General features: G+C 33.3%; 1 protein-coding gene across 2 annotated transcripts in view; it reads right to left on the bottom strand.

Moving 5' to 3' along the window:
- Positions 1-2,321: 2,321 nt before the first annotated feature.
- Positions 2,322-15,881, bottom strand: part of ITGB8 (integrin, beta 8) — an 81,765-nt gene continuing 68,205 nt past the window's right edge. Inside the window, exons 10-15 of one of the 2 annotated variants that reach the window (XM_012720949.1) lie at positions 14,407-14,812; positions 11,985-12,210; positions 10,618-10,724; positions 7,559-7,722; positions 7,353-7,462; positions 2,322-7,270 (exon numbers count right to left, since the gene is read on the bottom strand). In XM_012720949.1, the coding sequence (XP_012576403.1) occupies positions 7,207-7,270; positions 7,353-7,462; positions 7,559-7,722; positions 10,618-10,724; positions 11,985-12,210; positions 14,407-14,812 (1,077 nt within the window). In that variant the 3' untranslated portion in view covers positions 2,322-7,206. Of the gene's footprint in view, positions 7,463-7,558; positions 7,723-10,617; positions 10,725-11,984; positions 12,211-14,406; positions 14,813-15,881 lie in introns of both variants that reach the window. The other variant, XM_004676754.2, reaches the window with a different exon arrangement.

The following is a 15,881-nucleotide window of genomic DNA, read 5'->3' as shown; positions in this document are numbered from 1 at the left end:
CAAATTCTCTTACCCCCTACACCTCTGGCCTGTATGCCAGTTTGTAGGCATAGATAAATAAATCTTAAAAAAAAAAAAAAAACACTTATACCACTATATATTTCTTAGTTGCAAACATAAATATATCAGCGGCCAACAATGGGTTTTCAAGTTAGAGTAATATTTAATTTTAAATGTAGGCATTTCATTTTTTTCACATTAAATACACATTATGTATATAGTAAAAATGATCAAGTGCATAGAAAAATGAAACAAGTACCTTTATGTGAATGTAATTTTTACTAAGAAGTTGGGATTTAATTTTTTTCTGCTTTTACATAGTTTTTTCCTCTAACTTTTTTATGCTAGAAGTAGATAACACTTATACTTAGCATTAAATAACATTTAATAGCATAATATACTTCATAGCATTTGCATCTAATATTAGAGGGTATGAAGTTAATAATTAATTAAAGAGTTATATTTAGCATATGTAAGTATATGCCAAAATATATTTAATTCCAGTACCACTTTTATGTGCAAAAACATCAGGGTTTACTTTTTCCTTTCAAACTTCTTTGCTTTGAAATAGAGTTTTCCATAACCTAGGGCCTATCAGTTATTGCCTTTAATTATCTAATGTGACACCTGATTAATGTTTTCCCATGCAGTCCCTACTCTTTCCTGGTTTACTGTTCCCCTAGTTTTCCCTGATCTTTTCCAAACTCTTCTTTCCTTTAAGGCCTAGGTCAAACCCTATTCTACATAAACCCCTTTTGCTCCAACCTTACTCTGGCATCTGAGTACAGTCTGTTTTTTCATTTTTATGATCTACTTCTTTTTCGGTGGAATATTAGCTCCTCACCTTCACTTATTGCACATATTTCATGGGGCATGCAAACAAAGGTTAGCCTCTGATAGTTAAACTGGTAAAATATGTTCTTGCAATATATATGATCAGTCATTTATGGAGAGAAAAACAAATCTTGATATAAATCCCCATTGGTCATTTTATGGCTTCATGCAGTTACCTAAGTCTTTAATGCCTTAGTTTCCTCATTTGAAAAATTGAGAGCAGTGACTTTTAGTTTGAGAAATTGGTGAAATAATTATATAAAGGACACATCATTAGTTAGAGTGCAGTGATATGCTGTAGTATAAAATGCAGTAGTTTGATTAAAAAAAAAAAACTGTTTCCCTATCAAGAACCAGTCTTGAGATGAATAGCTAATGGCTGAAGGAGAAGCTCTGCCAATTTCCGCATAGAGCTTTCTTGGCAAATACAGCTGCTCTAGTTGTACTAGACAACACAAAGAGAAAAAGAGGAAGTGAGAGCAGGGTTGCTTCCTCTCCATCCCATTAGTCAACATTTAGGCCTGTAACCACATTTAACTGCAAAGGGGTTTGGGTTTTTAAGTAGGGGTTTGGGTTTTTAAGTCTCAACTGTGTGTTCTGCTAAAACTTAGGGTGTAGGCCCTATTACTAATGGGAGAAGAATAGAATGGGATTGGAAAACACTCTTAACAAAATCAGGATTCTGAGCCTGAAAGGCTGTAGCTGGATCCCAATTGGGATGAATTGGGAGTGAGACCTGCTGAGAGCTTCCATCTGATCTCTCCAGCAAACCCCTTTTACCAAAACGGGTGCCTCTTGTATCCTTTCTTTCTTGCCATTAAAAACACCTTTACAAGGTCTGTTCATACAGAAGGAGCAAGGAGTGGCTAATTCTGCCTCTGACCCCGACTTTTTTTATCCCCACCCCTTCCTGTTTTACTATCCCCTAGGTTAAATAAAGGAAAATTACAACACAAGGGTATTCCAAAAATTTCATGTCAGTTGACTTTCAAGAATATGCAGTTTGATTTTGTAGCAAAGTGATGTTACAAGGTATCTGGGTGCTAGAAAAAAAGCTTGCTTTATTTTAAGATTTATTTATTTGTGCATACAGAACTGGGGTACAGGCCAGAGGTGCAGAGGTGGTGAGAGGATTCACCAGAGACAGAGTGGGGAGTAGAACAGGCAGATTGACGAAGTACACTGCTGAGGGGAGCAGTGGGCAGGTCAGGAGAGGTCTGCGGCACCATGTGGATCACCTCTGGGATAGGCGGTTATCATACGCATGTGGAAGTGGCTTTAGCTTCTTGGTGCTGTGCTTTAACCCACTGCGCCACCAGGGAGGGCGCCCTGATTTATTTTTTAGCTGCTTTTTCAGTTCTACATTACAATGTATGGCAATGTGTGGCTATCACTACATTTCCTCTTGTGAAAATATGTTGTTTTCAGGCAGTTGTGAGGGTCATGTAGCACACAGTGGTTAAAAAAAGACAGGCATCTGCTTGCGCATTCTGACATCTTTACATTTTTATTTTAAAACACAAAATTTCATATTGATTAACACCTACTACTTAACAGAAAGATGCATTAATTAAATGCCTTGTCATAACTTTTATAAGCTTTGTTAGAAAAATAAACATTTCACAATGAACTACAGTGTCAGATTTTTAATAAATACATAAAACAGAAGTTAGTAGTCAATCAGAATTATATGAACAAGTTCATAGTATAGTATGTGAAATTATCATATTCTGCAATCTTACATGTAATTTAAGGCAGTTTAAATTTATATCTAATTCGAACCCAGAAATAAAAAGAAATGCATTTAATAAAAATTTTGTTTCTTAGGGCTATTTGAAACTCAAATATTTTAAATTAAAACATTCTTTATTAAATTCCTTAGTAAAAGACTGGACTTGTTAAGTTACACAAAACAAGGGTATATTACTGATAACTTAAAATTTTTTCTAAATTTTTTTTTAGGGTTTATAAAACTTTAATGAAATAGCTGTAAAGTATTTTTAATGTTATGTTAAATATTCACCAAATGAATTTCTTAAGGTGTGTAATTTTATTTTCATAATTTAGAATTAAAACATTTTACATTCAACATTCTTAACAACGTCTGTGTGCCATACCTGTCATTGTGTTGAATTCTTTTCAAAATCATATTTATCTGTGACAATGCAAATTAGCAAATTTGTTTACAATGATCATGTCTTTTTCATTCTTTATGACAGCAGTGTTTTTTTTAAAAAATATATTTTTGGATTAGATAATTTTAACTGAAGTAGGTTGTATAGGTTAGAAGTAATAGTTAGCTTCCAATGATAAATTGGAAGATTAAAGAATAGTGTTATTACTCTCAGCTGCCCAGATAGCTGAATAATTGTTTCAAATAATTCAAATAATTTAAACATGTAGATTGTTGAATAGTCATTACATCTGCTGGAAGGTAAGTTTATCAGAGCCCAGATTAAAAATAAAAAATCAAAGAACAGAAAATATGATAAGAATAAAAAAATGTAGGAGGACTCAAAGGGAAAGTTTTCTCCACAGCACTGATAGTTTGAATCATATTTTCTCTCCTTATTGTCATAAGACATACAAGATGCTACAAAAATTTAATTATGATGGTCATGTAATATTTTCCAGTTCTGTTGGAAACAGATTTTGAAAAGAATAGAGAGAATACAAATTTGTTAACAAAACTGAGAGAAACCTATTCTTCTTTTAAACCAAGTTAGGGTTTCCCGTAAATTCCTGCCACTAGCATAAAATAATAAAAGGAGACTGCAAGAGCTTTTCATAGTGAAAAGGATTATAGAATCGGAGCATATAATCAAACATACTCCATATGAGTTGCATATGATTCAGCTATACTGAAATTGATTTCACATGTCATCATAAATGGATTCGTAAATATGTATAAGCAAAGCAATGAACGTTTTACTCATGAGCATTTAAAGATAAATTAATATAATGTTGAAGCACAACTTTAAATATTGCATCTAAGGTGCCAACAATTGCAAATGACATCACAATTTTAGTGGTGTTGAATTAAAAAAGTTGGTATCTTCGAATCAATGAAATATCAGTATGTATAATCAGTTACACGTAATGAATTTGCCTTAGAGGAAGTATAAAAGAAAAGGAGTGGTCTGAAAGAATACAAGCTCTGTATGAAAATATATCTCAATATGTATTACATGAAGTAGAGTTTTTAAGGTCTGTGTAAGTAATTATAATCATAAATTAAATGTTAAGAATAAATAAAAAAATACAATATGCACATGGCTGAACTTCCAAGTATATCTCACTCGATACTTTCATGAAAATAGGTAGATATCAAATTCTTTAATATTTAAAGTTCAAATAATTGTGAACATTTTCAGTTCTTAGTTTTTAGTGGATCTATCATTGTTCAGGAGTATAAGTCAAATGAGTTTTAGAAACAGTGTGTTATTTGCAAATGAACTTCATTATATTATTACATTTTATTTTTTGCCCACAATTAGACTTATTGAACATGAAGCTCTGGGGCAATTTCTTAGGAAGAGTTAGTAGAAATCAGGAGTAAAGAAAGGAAGGAAAAGCTATTGAGTCTAATCTGTTCTACCAGGGGAATGTAATTCTATGGAGAAAAATTTTTATGGTCCCTTGTAGTCACAGTTCTGTGTGTCTCATGGATGCCTCTTGTAATGTCTTCATGGAGACTAAATATATATTTAAAAATATGGAATTTCTGCTTTAGTTTAGTGAAGCATTGCATCTATTGTATCCACTAATTCTGAAAATTTTGCCTACACAGAAATCAATTCTGCTTAACCTTAGATTTTTTAAAAAAAAAATTATAATCAAGTTAAATTGAACATTAAAGACTAAATATGAGATTTAAAATATTTTTTTTCTTGTAGAGAATGCCTATGACTATAAATATTAATAAATTTTAGAAAAGATGACAAATGTTTTTAAATCCATGCCTACAGTATAAAGATATCCCCAGAGAAATAAAATATATACAGTTACATTGTAGTGTATCACGGTACATTTCTAAATCATTATATACTTACTTAGGGCATAGAAATGCTGTCGTACCAAAAGTGTTCAAGTTCTTAATTTTGTTAACCATTTACTCATGTTTAGTTATCAGTGACTATCAAAAGGCTCCTGTGGTCATATTAGTTGAAAATAGGCTCTATACACATAAATTACTTAATCTAAGAATACCCTGTTTTCCCTTACATTTTAATTAACTCTAAATAGTCAAATGTTAGTTTATTTCTCACAAGCATTATACAGGAAAATATCAATTATTCAAGTAAAATGTAAGCTCTAAAAATCTTTTAAGGATTACATCTTTATGAAAAAAAAAAAAAAGCACAAGATGTCATAATCATCTAGCATCGAACTCCCTATCAGGAAGTCTGTCTCTTCCTATGATAATAACAGCCTTGGTCCATTTTAAATTAGTGCAAACTAATAAACATGAACAAATATATACCCCTGATTTTAAGTCTTTCATTTTTTTATACTTTTGTGAATAATTAATTCTATATGAAAACTGGTTTTTGAACATCATTATGTTCATTCTTTAAATTGTCTACATTTTAATGAGTGGATATTTTCCCTTTTCCCTTTTAGAGGACTGTTAGGTATCCATTTCCATTTCTTTTTCTTTTTCAAAAAGATACTAGAAGTGACAGAGAGGCTGCAAAATACAATTTTACATTCTTCTTGGTGATCTAAAATATCTCACTCAATTGAGTCACAGTTTAGAATTATGTCAGTGTTCCCAATCACTCATTTGGGAAAGGGAATACACTTCAACTTAGTGTCATAACTTCTTCACTGTAGATGGTGGCTAATGGAGCTGCTGTATTCTAAAGACATTTTAAATAAATTTCTTTGTTAAAATAGGCAGAGCTCTTACAGAACACATACTTTGAATCAGTTGAATGAGTCTGTAGGGATATGGAAATTGTGAAGAAGTTTCTGTTAGGGAAGATAAAGTTTGTGGCCTTTGTATTAAGTTGTCAAACTGAGCAGTGCATACTACCTGAGAGCAGTGTTCACTCTGGAAATGGTATGAACGAATTCCCCTGTAGTTAGGCTCTGCTGCCATATCTTAGAAGCTCATTAATGAGAAAGACTGGAAGCCAGTCATGGGCAATCTCTTTGAATTATTTTCTGTTTACTTCAGAATTTTTCATGTTCATATACTTAAGACTCGAGCAAATCACACTCAAAAATACTTACCAATTATATATTTTTAAGATTCAGGAGGTAGTGTGATACTGTGTAATCAACACTGGCCTGGCTTTTTGAGAAATCATTTAAAAGTTCTGAGTATCGATCTCCTTACTAACTAAAGGGATGGATTATCTAATTACTACGATGTTATCTGTTCTCTCCTTATTGTATACTTTTGAATTCTGATGGGGGGATTGATGTGATTCAGGAAGAATGTTCTTAGGCTGCATTAAAGAGCAAAAATAATACAGATTTGCATTTGAAAAATACTAATATTTACTTGAGTAAATATCTGAGAACATTTACTCAAAAGTGTGGCACTTTGCTTGAGGCAGTTTCTATGTATCTTATGAATTTCAACCTGATGATTAAGCAAATGAAATTGTGAAACAATCCATCCAGTTTACCAGGTAAGAAGATACATAAAAACTACATGTCTGCAAACAAGGAAGCTATTCAGATTTTGCTGTTACTTTACAGTGTCCCTTATTAAACATTCAGTTTTTAAAACTAGTATTCTAATAAAGTGACATTGTATTAGTTTTATATGGCAGTAGTAACTTAGCACTTATTAAATCCAGTCATCTGTGACATATATAAATTTATCCTGTAAGAAAGAAAACAAAACATATAGGCAAAGAGATGAAAATGTTGGACTTAGTATCCATCTTGTAAGAAGAACAAATCATAAACATACATGCATAAAACTATCCTTCAAGAATTAATGATCTATCTTGAACAATAAATGTTCACCTCTTAAAAAAATGAATAGTAACCATTTATTCACCTAGCTGTTTTTACTTACTCACTGCCAATTGATGTATTTGGCAACATCAGTATATCTGTCTGCCTGATTTTTTGTTTTTTTCATCTGCATGTTTGGGATTTCATCTGCAGGGATTACTGTACCCTTGTAGTGACAATGCCAAAAGTATCACAGCATTGTATCTGCGTAGGAATGGCAGTACCTGTAAAGTGTAATCAGTGCTCTTCAGATGATCTACATTCTATGCTGATCTAAATAAGTTATATATTACAGTAAAGTGCTACAATGACACACTAGTCTCAAACAGTAGTAAGACACATTTTTCTCTGAAAAATTCAGCAGCGATGTGAGTCACACGGTGATGAGGAAGCTTGTCAGTCTTCATTGGACATCCAGCAACCAACATGATCTAGAGCAACTTGTCTCCTCCTGTGACTTCTAAAATTATAATTTTAGGAGCAGTTATTAAAAATCCAGTTTGCCATATGGTACTTTAAAAAAATCTTTTCAGAAGTTGCACCTGAAAGTTTCATGAGCATTTAATTTGCTGATATCCATTTTTATTTCTTCAGGTTTCTCACGTCGGTAAGTTACTGCTCTAGTGCAAACACTTTGCAGAATCAGCTTATCCTTGATGGAGAAGAAATATTATCATTAACTGAAAGAATAAAAATTGGAAGTAGACAATGACAAATTTATAATAGTTCTTTTTAAGAATCCACTGACCTTTTTTGAAGTTGATACTCTGTAATCTGCGGAGGACTTAATTTTATTACTACTCCATTGTAGTATCACCTGTCTAATGATAAGGACTTTAAGCAACCCAATCAAGAATGTAACTATGCAGATGATGAAAAATATTCTCAAGTAGCTCGGACTAGAGAAACATTCTGTAGTGAAGCAAATAAATAAAAGAATTAAAAAGCTGGAATGAGTAATCAAATGATTCTAACAAGTAAACAATATCCACCATTTATTTAATGGGACCAGAAATATTCACAAATCTCTTTTTTAAAAACAGGGACTGCTGTTACTTTTGATTCAAAAAGAAAACTGTCAATTTTTATTATAAATCTATTTAAGTACTTTGAACAGAAAACTATTCTTTGGAGAACAGTCACAATTAAGATATTCAATACGATTATTTCTTTTCCACTGGTTTTTTAAATTGTACTAGCTGGAAGGTGATCAAATCCCTTAACTAAATATAATTTTATCCATGACAGAGGGGACAGTTTCGTGGTACATATTGTGTATCATTGAGTGGAAAATAAGACTCAAAAATTATTTAACTGCCCAGGCTTAGTATATGTTTCTCTTGTTATGCTTGCACCCCAGTAATGGAAAATAAAGTAAACATCTGTGGAAGCTAAAATCAGTATTACTCTAATAAATGAATAAATATTTCCTTGGAAATAGCCATGCTAGTTTTCATTATATTTGCAAAAGCCTTCTCAGGAAAGAGGCATGTGTAATCTGGGACAATATACAAATCACTTTCCTTGCTTTTTATTTTATTTTTCCTTGTGTGTTAACCAGATCTGCCTTTTTCCTTCTAAAAAGTTCTCTGTGTATGTTTTCAAGAACAAGCAATTACTGACTGGAAAAGGAAATGCTGTGGTAAGAGGAGGGACATGCTAGGTCTCTTTTAGCACAAGAATTTTGGCAAACTTTACTTGGAAAGTGTGCAGGTTCTGTGTTTGTCAGAGACATAACCCTAATTTAGGAGAAATGGGGCTGCACATAATGCAGATGCTCCACAGAACTCACCAGTTTCCCCAGACTCACAAAATTACCTGCTGGCCCAAAGGAGTATGTGTTTCCTACCCACTCTCTAAACTTTGGGGGAACTTCACCAAATACCTCCTGGTCTCCCTGAGAGGTTCTTTCAGGAAGGGAATTGCCAAGAACAGGGAATCACACAATCATGGGTGACCTTGGTTAATTTCCTAGGAATAACCAAACGTGCTCTTGAATAAGGCATGAACACCAAGTAGAAAGACTTAATAGAACCCAGTTTTCTTTTTGTTATGTTGTGATTCCTTGAGAGAAAGGCTAATGGGATGCCCAGATAATTACTAACTGGAATAGAGATACCAAACACAAATGCAAATCTGACAGATTTACAGCCCTCACAGAGAGATCCAAGATGCTCTATTCAAAGGTGCTGTCCTTGCAGTCTTCCACAGTGACCTTCAAGTGACATGCTTGCCTTTCATCCTGATAGGCTGTTATTTCCCTTGGCTGACTATGAACTACTCAGTCAGCTATGGCAGATCCTCAAGGAGGCACGTGGCTTGATCCCATTTCCTGGCTTCTCTCCTAGTAGGAGCTTAGCCAGAAAGACCAAAAGAACACCCTTTAAGTGTGATTGAGTGGCTAGATAATAGAGGTGGCTACCAAATGCCCTTTCCTTCTCCTTGCAAAATAGTTGTGAAGGGGAGGGGAGCCCCCTAGCTACCAATACATTTTAAGAATATCTCTCATGGGTAAGGATAGACATTTTCAAGGCTCAGATCTAAGTGCATTTTAAAATGTAGTTCTTGAGAGTCAAACATTTCTCTCTGGCCATGATCTTTCCTAGTTTAGGTCAAACAAGGGCTTTTTCTGAGGAGCTTTAAGGGAATACTTTTTGTAACCACACTTAGGTCAGAGTAGATTTGTTTGCTTAACATAATAAATGACATGTTGACAGTAAAGACTTTATTTATTAGGAAAGGCCCTTGGATTTCTGGAGTGTTGTTGCAGCCCCAGCTGGCAGCACATGGGTTCTTTTCAGAGCCAAATTTGTTATGGGCTAAGATTAGCATGGATGTAAAGGAAAAAGAAAACGAAACTGGAGAAAGTTTATTCTTCTGTGCAATCTTGCTAAGTGCCAGAATTATTCCTACAGGTTTGAGGAGAGAGTAGAAATAACAGTAGAAGTAGGAATGTTTTCAGTGGAGTCATAAGTTTAAAGTTCATTTTTAATCATGTAGTTTAAAACCTATACCTGAGCAAAATAGGCTGCTGTCATTTGGGGTACTAATGAACTTAAAAAAAAAAAAGGCCTTTGAGTGTAGCTTTCTTTTGTTCCATTTATAAAACCCTTTATCTACTTTTGAATGTTTGCTGGCTTATTTAATCTCACACAACTCTTTGAAGTTGGTAGAGGAAATATAGACTCAGGGTAGTTTTGTAAGAGGCTAATAATGTGAGAGTAGGTGTTAAGCTTATTTCACCAGAGTAAAATTTCTATATCCTTCATATTGTGCTACTTTCATAATCATTCACCCTAAATTATATTTATATCACAATGAAAACAACCAGGAGAAAATGTCATTTTAAAGTTATGTATTTTTCAAAAACATTATAGGATTTTTTTTTTTTTTTTTTGCTTTACCTCGAACATGGAAGTAAGTGTGGGTTTAACATCAGGAAAGTTATAACTGGAAGCAAATTTGAATTATGAAGGATAATTATGGTTCAGCGCTTGCCTCTAAGAATGAAGTGAGCTTTACATAGGGAAGACTCATTCTTGATCCATGGAGGTCTCTATAGGAAATATGACATAACTTCCATGAAGTTATACAACAGGGGAATTTAGCTGGGTAATTGAAATGGGAGACCTAATAGTTCAGCCAAGTAGTGGTAAGCATGCTTAGCTAATTTTATGCAGTACCATCTCAGAGAGATTGAAAACACTGAAGTAGCTAGTTCTTTAGGATATTAATTGTGGACCACTTGAGGGAACATGAGCATCAACAAGTCCTCTTCAATGCTTTGTTAATTAAGCATTGGTTTACCTGATGTTTGGTACACATAATGCTGTTCCATTCGAGCACATGAGGTTTTACACTGATCAAGTATAGCTTGAGACAGATTATGGGGATGAAGGCATTGCACACAATTCCTGTAGGATGAACAGAAACAAAAATACTCATTCTTCATAAAGTCGATAGCCTATAATATTCTGCAAGAATAAAGTAATCAAAGAGTACTGCACTAGGAAAGCAGTCCTATAAAACTGGAAAAGAAAGCTGTGATACTTACTTGTAACCTTGGGTGAATTTCATACCATGGCAAAATTATTTTCTAATGAATTAAAATGATTTAATGTATAAAATCAAATAATGAATCTTCTGTACTCAGAAAAAATCCTAGAGAATGCATAATATACACACAGACATACAAAAAGTATAGGCATTATGTAAGATAACTATTTTGACACAAATAGAAAAAATTACAAATACTTTTCAAAATTTGGTTGAGTTCATTAGAAATAATTCAATCAAGATGTTTTAAGTACTGCATTTCCAAGTAAATTACATAAATTACTATGCATAATTTAAAACATTGGATATTAGCAATCTGCTAAAGTGAATGTATTAAAAATTTTGAATCAACTAAATTAGAAAATACAGTGTTTTATTGATATTTATATAGACATGGTCTTTGAATTGGTCTCAATAACTTCTGAAAATTAGTTATTGTCATGAAACAATGATATCTTCATTTAACAACTATTTACTTTTATTATTCATCATATTTTTACAGTTCTTCATAGCCACCATTGGTCTTTATCTTTGCAATAATTAAAATGGAAATAACTGCTAACATTTATTTTGTGATTACTGTGAACCAAGTACAAATGTGTGTGGTGTTTTTTTTTTTTTTTACATGAACGGTCTAATTTATTTTTTTAGCAGAATAATAGCAAGGTATTGTTGCTATCCTCACTTGCATAATAAACCAAGGCACAGAGAATTTCAGTAACTTACTCTGGGTTGAAAAGCTAATTCATAATACAAAGGAAAATATGCCAACCCTACATAATCATAAAATATACCTAAAATTTACATAATGTTATGTTACATCTTAATAAAACTGAAAAAAATACCTGATGAATCATTACAAATACTAAATAGTGTTCTTAAAAAAAAAAACTATTTCAAAAAAGTAAAAGTAGTGAATACCTAGAAAAATTCTGATGCTCCCACAGCTGATTGGCCAAAGAGCTAAATAGCCTTTCCAGTTATATTTTAGCATGATAATTCCAGTTTTCCTGGAGAAGATCTAGCAGCTTTTAAGACTAAGAAATGCAGGGAAAGGAAGGGCAAATATAGCTATACCTAAGAACGGCCTTGTTTGATCTGAGTCAGAAAACACATACCAGTTTTCACTGCAGGCTGTGTGACACGCAGGGCAGTGTTCACAGAAGCGGCCAATGCTCCCAGGCTCAGTGCACTCACACCGGCCACATACACACGTGCCTCTTCCACTGCACACTTGGCCCTTTGCATTGATACAGTGCTGGGCTGATGCCGCTGGACAATGGCACCGATCCCCTTCCCAGCCACTGAAACACTGGCACCTGCCCGCTTCACACTCTCCGTGTCCTGTAACAAAACACTCCAGGACCTAAGTTATTAGGGCCACTGACTTTGTGAAGTCTTTCCAACCATGGATCCCCCTCCCATCTCTGTGAAAACACACTGACAGTGAAGTGAATGGAAACAACATCATTTTCTAAATAACAGGATTTGGAATGTCTATTTTCAAAACTGTTCGATGGTAGATAATCTTCCCAGTGCTAATCTATTGTGCTGACACGTGTGAAGTTGAGCCCTGCTGAGTGACTGTTTGACTACTTGAAGGTCACTGTACATTCAGTTTTAAATTAAAAACACACAAATATCAAGGAGTGACAGAGGTTGAAGTAATGTCTGTTGTCTGACGTGACATCCAAAAGATGGTTATTTGATTAATAGCTCCCATAATTTCTGAGTTTCTTGTTAGTGCAAAGACCTGGGATAACTTTATCTATGAGGCAAACCCTAATGGTGTTCTGGTTCTGAAGTTTTCATTTGTGCAAGTGCCATGTTTAAAAATAAGATCTCTGGGGAAGTAGAACTAATCCTTTCACATTTGGACATTACTGAGCAGGTTAGGGGCCTGGCCCAAATTATGTGTGAGAGCTGCTAGCCTAGTCGGTGATTGGTGAAGTATACAGCAAGGCAGTGTGTGTACCTGTGTGGGGGTTGGAACATTTGTGCAGAACAATAAGTTGAGGAGAAACACTAGTTATTTGTACTTAAATGGATTTGAGACCAAAGGAAGTATCCAAAACCTAGAAATTTCCAAGAGAGGATACATTTTAAAGGGTTATATAGCATTCTTTATTTGGCTACATGTTTCCCTCCCTTTCTTCCTTCCTGTCTTCCTCTTCTTATACCTCACAGGGTAACTATTACATAGAATGCTAGATCAGCTCAGTTTACTGAATTAAGACTAATAAGATCCAGGCCAAACAAATGCCTTCCAGACCTTGCTCCCATAGGCAAGCTGCTTGCGTAATCCTTGCCAGTCAACCTATGCATGTTTTTATCCCCAAAAGAGACTAGTGAAGAAATTGCTTGTCAGCTTCCAGTTTCACTTACATACACAAATAATTCAAAGCATATTGTCAGCTGCCTGTGGGTCAGTGGTATCATAGTCATAGAGAAGAGTTAGTACATTGATTTTTGATATTTCACCATATCAGAGCTTGGAATTTTCAGCGTTTTTGTCAGTGTATTTAAGTTCTTTGAGACGTTAACAGATGTGAGAAATGATCTCAAAATTCCTTCTCTTCCCTGTCCCAAACAGGATTAGTTCTGAAAAAATAGCAGACAACTGTCGATTTATTATAGTCATTTATAATCTGTTCTACTCATGATACCAGGTACAGATGAATAAATGTTTTTAATATAAAATATTCTGCGTATATAACAGAATAAAATGACAATTTGGCATCATAAAAATCAAAATTTTGAGTTATATAAGAATCTTTAATTGCATATAGGTTTGTTACTTTCCATATGTTTACAGAAATGAAATATTTTAGTTCATCAATAATTCAATTGATATTTGGTCATAAAATGAAAAACTATGTCAGTTATTTTCTCAGGGAGTAGATTTAGTATACTTATTGTCATAGAAAAATTAATTCTTTAATAACATTAACTTTAAAATGTTTCATAGATTTTTTGGAATCTAACCTCTAGATGGCAGTAAACTGAATTAATAAAAAATACACTACTTTTTATACTTTTGTTTTATTTCATTTTTAAAATTTGGCCTGTTTGTGATCTCTGAAACTCACATAGCTTATTTATAAAACCAGCATTTTCTTTTCACCATCCTCTGAGAAAGCTAGAAGGGGTGACCATTTATGACGCTGTGTCAGATCCTTCTAGGAGAAACTTTTCAGATATCATCAGTACTTTTCCTTTTCTGGTATAAATATTCTGAGGTCAAGGAAAACTTGAGAATAACAATTGAGTGTTGGTTTTTACTTTTAAGTATTCCTTGGACAAAGTTACATATGTGTGTGTGTGTATATATGTGTGTGTGTGTATATATGTATATGTGTGTATTCATGTGTTTATAAATCATGTACTATAAATCTTGCCATGTCCTATGTTCTCAGGCTTTCAAACTCTAGGTATTAAAAATTCAATTTTGATAATTTGCAAGATGTGATTTCAAGATACTTTCACATATAAGCTAGTTTTCACTCATTTATTGAACTGCATGTGTATATTTATACTTACCAGCACATAGATTTCCATGATGATATGGACAAGAAAAGTCATCCTTTTCACAGTATTTTCCATACACTTTTCCAAACTTAGTTTTGTGACATAAACATTTTCCACAAATACAAACTCCTCGACCACTGCAAACAGGTTGATCCTTGTGTGACTTGCAACTCTCATAAAGGGATCGATCTTCATCAAAATGACATTTATTTTCATCGCATTGGAAACACTTGGCATCTAGAATAGATTCATCTACACACTTTCTTTTAGGCTCTCTGCTGTCATCACACCGACAGCTGCAGTTTCTGTATATGTGAATTCTTGTGGTTTCATTGAAACCAATAGGCTTGATTATTGCATAGCTCTTTCCTCCTGTGACATCACATCTTTTCATTGTAATTGTTACATTGAAAAGAACCTAAGTTGGGAGGGGAAGAAAACATATTTATATATATTGATTATTTTATTACCAGTATTGTATCTGTTAAATATATTTTGAATTAAATAATATAAGAAAAAATAATCTTTTTTAGAAATTAATTATAAATAATACACTCTCTGTATATGAATGTAATATCCTATTAAGATGTCATTTATTTCCTATCCAGTGAACTAGAATTAAAGATGCAATTGTTGATAATTGCCTATATTGAACATAGGTGCAAGCCTATTTGAAATGTCTATTGTACTTTCTAGTGATTAATTTATGTGCTCAGCTCATTTCTTAGCAAACTTGACAGAGGAGGTCATTTTCTGGATTCAATCCTTAAAATATTGGGTGATTGAATATTTGGCACCAAAGATAGGTTTAGCTTATTTATATGAGGAAATGTGAGGCTTTCTCTGTTACACAAGGGGAGATTTAGAGTTCTTATTCTCAGATCTTCAGACTTTATTACAAAGCCATGCATTTGTCTCAGTGGAGATTTAGAGTAGAAAGAAGTAAGGATCTGGGCTGGCAAGACATGATTTTCCTCTTGAAACTACAGTTTCTTTCTCTCACCAAGGTTTTTGTTTGGGCTGGTTATTAGATATAGATAAAGAGAAACACATAAGTATTTTTCATATGTACAGAGGTATTATACATATATAAGATTTGTATATATAAATCCCAAACAAAAATGCCTAGTACAAATACACAGACATAATTATAAGGTCTAAATTTAGGCATACATATAATATATATGTATTACAAACTAGAATCTTGTGATATTATAATCAATACAAAGGGTGTACTTGAAATGTTTTTTTTCCTTAAGAATGTTAAGTCCTAACAGATGTATAAGATAATATGGTCACTGCCAATATTAATAGTAGAATAAAACTTGGGATTTGCATGCTTTAAAGGTTATATGACTATTCCTGAGAGTCAAACTATTTATACTTGCTTAAAGGTAAGGGGGGAAAAAGGATATAGAACAAAGTAAAAGAAACCAAAAATGTAATATGTAAAGCATTGATTTTGAAATTAAAAACTACTTCTAAAG

This window comes from Condylura cristata, unplaced genomic scaffold (assembly GCF_000260355.1).
Source record: "Condylura cristata isolate star-nosed mole 26May11 unplaced genomic scaffold, ConCri1.0 scaffold00005, whole genome shotgun sequence".
Lineage (NCBI taxonomy): Eukaryota > Metazoa > Chordata > Mammalia > Eulipotyphla > Talpidae > Condylura > Condylura cristata.
The sequence above is the reverse complement of the archived record's forward strand: the minus strand, read 5'-3'. Positions and strand labels throughout refer to the sequence as shown.